We start from the raw sequence: 1,671 nt of genomic DNA on the forward strand, positions 1-1,671 counted from the left end.
CTTGTAAGTCCAACATACCACACAAGAAAGAAAGAAAGAAAGAAAGAGAAGAGAAAAGAAAAGAAAGAACGAAAGAAAGAAAGAGAAAGAAAGAGAAGACAACTAGAGAGAGAGGGATGTGTATGTCTGCACCTTCATCTGCCCGTCTCTATCATATCGAGGATCTTCACTGTACCGTCTTCTCCTCTAGGTAGTATCTATCTATGTATGTATCTATGTATATGTATATATCTGTGTATATGATGCATATATGTAGATGCATATCTAGATCTAGCTAGCATGAGTAGGCCTGCTGTACAAGGCAAAGGGTGGGTCGTTCTTCTTCTTCTTTCTCTTTCTGTCTTTCCTTTTCCTTCCTTGTCCTTTTCTTTCTCTCTCTATGAAGACATAGACACACCCCCCTGTCTCTCCCAAGTTTCATCCACCCCACCACACCCCCTTTCTCTCTCTCTCTCTCTCTCTATATATATATATATACATACCCGTCTATTATTTGTATTGTTTCTATAGATCGCTATTAATAGTCGGACTAATACATAGTAGGTTGCCGTAGAAATCGGCCTGCGTACATACTCATCTATACATACATAGTCATACATACGTAGAGAGATTGATACATACATTCTCATACATATACATATATATCCCTACATACCTATTCATACATACACCTATTTCTATGAAGTCACACACACACCTTCCTAGGCCTCTCTACTGCTGCCCCCACATGCGTAGCCACTACCCCGTTGTGTACTTGTGTATACATGGATATATAGATCTAGAGGCATGCAATATTTCTTTCTCACTATTTGCCTATCTGTAGATCTGCATGCATAACTATATATAAATATATATATGCATTTTCCTCTCTCTGTTTCAAGAGTTTACATATGTGTGTGTCTGCAGTGTCTGTCTCTTCTTCTTTTTCTTCTCTTTCTGTAGAGTGCAGAGAGCGATCTTGTTTAACAATGAAGAAGCAGAAGAGCGACGTAGTAGTGATGGTAATAGTCATACTACTACTACTACTTTAACCGGCCTAGATGCGAAGAAGAAGAAGACTCAAACAAGTACACAGGAACTCTTTCTTTCTTTCTTTCTCACTCTTTCTTTCTTTTTCTTTGTCTCCCTGCCTCTCTCATTCCTGTTCTTTTTTGCTTTCTTTTCATGTGACGTCTCTGTCTGTGTCTCTGCTTATGTCGAGATATCTGTCTTCAGTCTCTTCTTCTCTTTCTCTTCTCTTCCTTTACATAACTTCAACCTATTGACGGGATACAGACAAAGACCAAAGTCAAAAAGCATATAGATATCTATCTATTCATCTCTGTATAGATCTATCTATATGCAATCAGATTTAGTCTTCTTCTTTTTTCTCTCGTTTAGATATGTGTATGAATATGCATACACATTTATATATATATATATATATTTGCATGGGAGTATGGATATGCATGTATGTGTATGTATGTGTATGTGTATATGTATGTGGTAAGGGTATGTATACTCGGATATCTACATGTGCCTAGATATATATATATCTCTTTTCACATATAGATAGATCTCTTCCTCTATACAGGTATACATCTTTCCTTCTTCTTTTTCTTTTTCTTCTTTTTCCTGTGGAAACACCTCGCGAACTTGGTCTCTCACGTCTTCTTTTCTTTCTTCTTCTTC

At 37.1% G+C, this 1,671-nt stretch overlaps 1 protein-coding gene across 1 annotated transcript in view; it reads left to right on the forward strand.

The window, feature by feature from the left end:
• Window positions 1-943: 943 nt before the first annotated feature.
• The window catches only part of CSUI_011468 (uncharacterized protein), a gene marked incomplete at both ends in the record, with an annotated part of 874 nt that continues 146 nt past the window's right edge, over window positions 944-1,671 (forward strand). The window contains one exon of the mRNA XM_068071566.1: window positions 944-1,067. Within this exon, the coding sequence (XP_067916458.1) occupies window positions 944-1,067 (124 nt within the window). The remainder of the gene's footprint in view (window positions 1,068-1,671) is intronic.

This window comes from Cystoisospora suis (genome assembly GCF_002600585.1).
Source record: "Cystoisospora suis strain Wien I chromosome Unknown contig_12084, whole genome shotgun sequence".
Classification (NCBI taxonomy): domain Eukaryota; phylum Apicomplexa; class Conoidasida; order Eucoccidiorida; family Sarcocystidae; genus Cystoisospora; species Cystoisospora suis.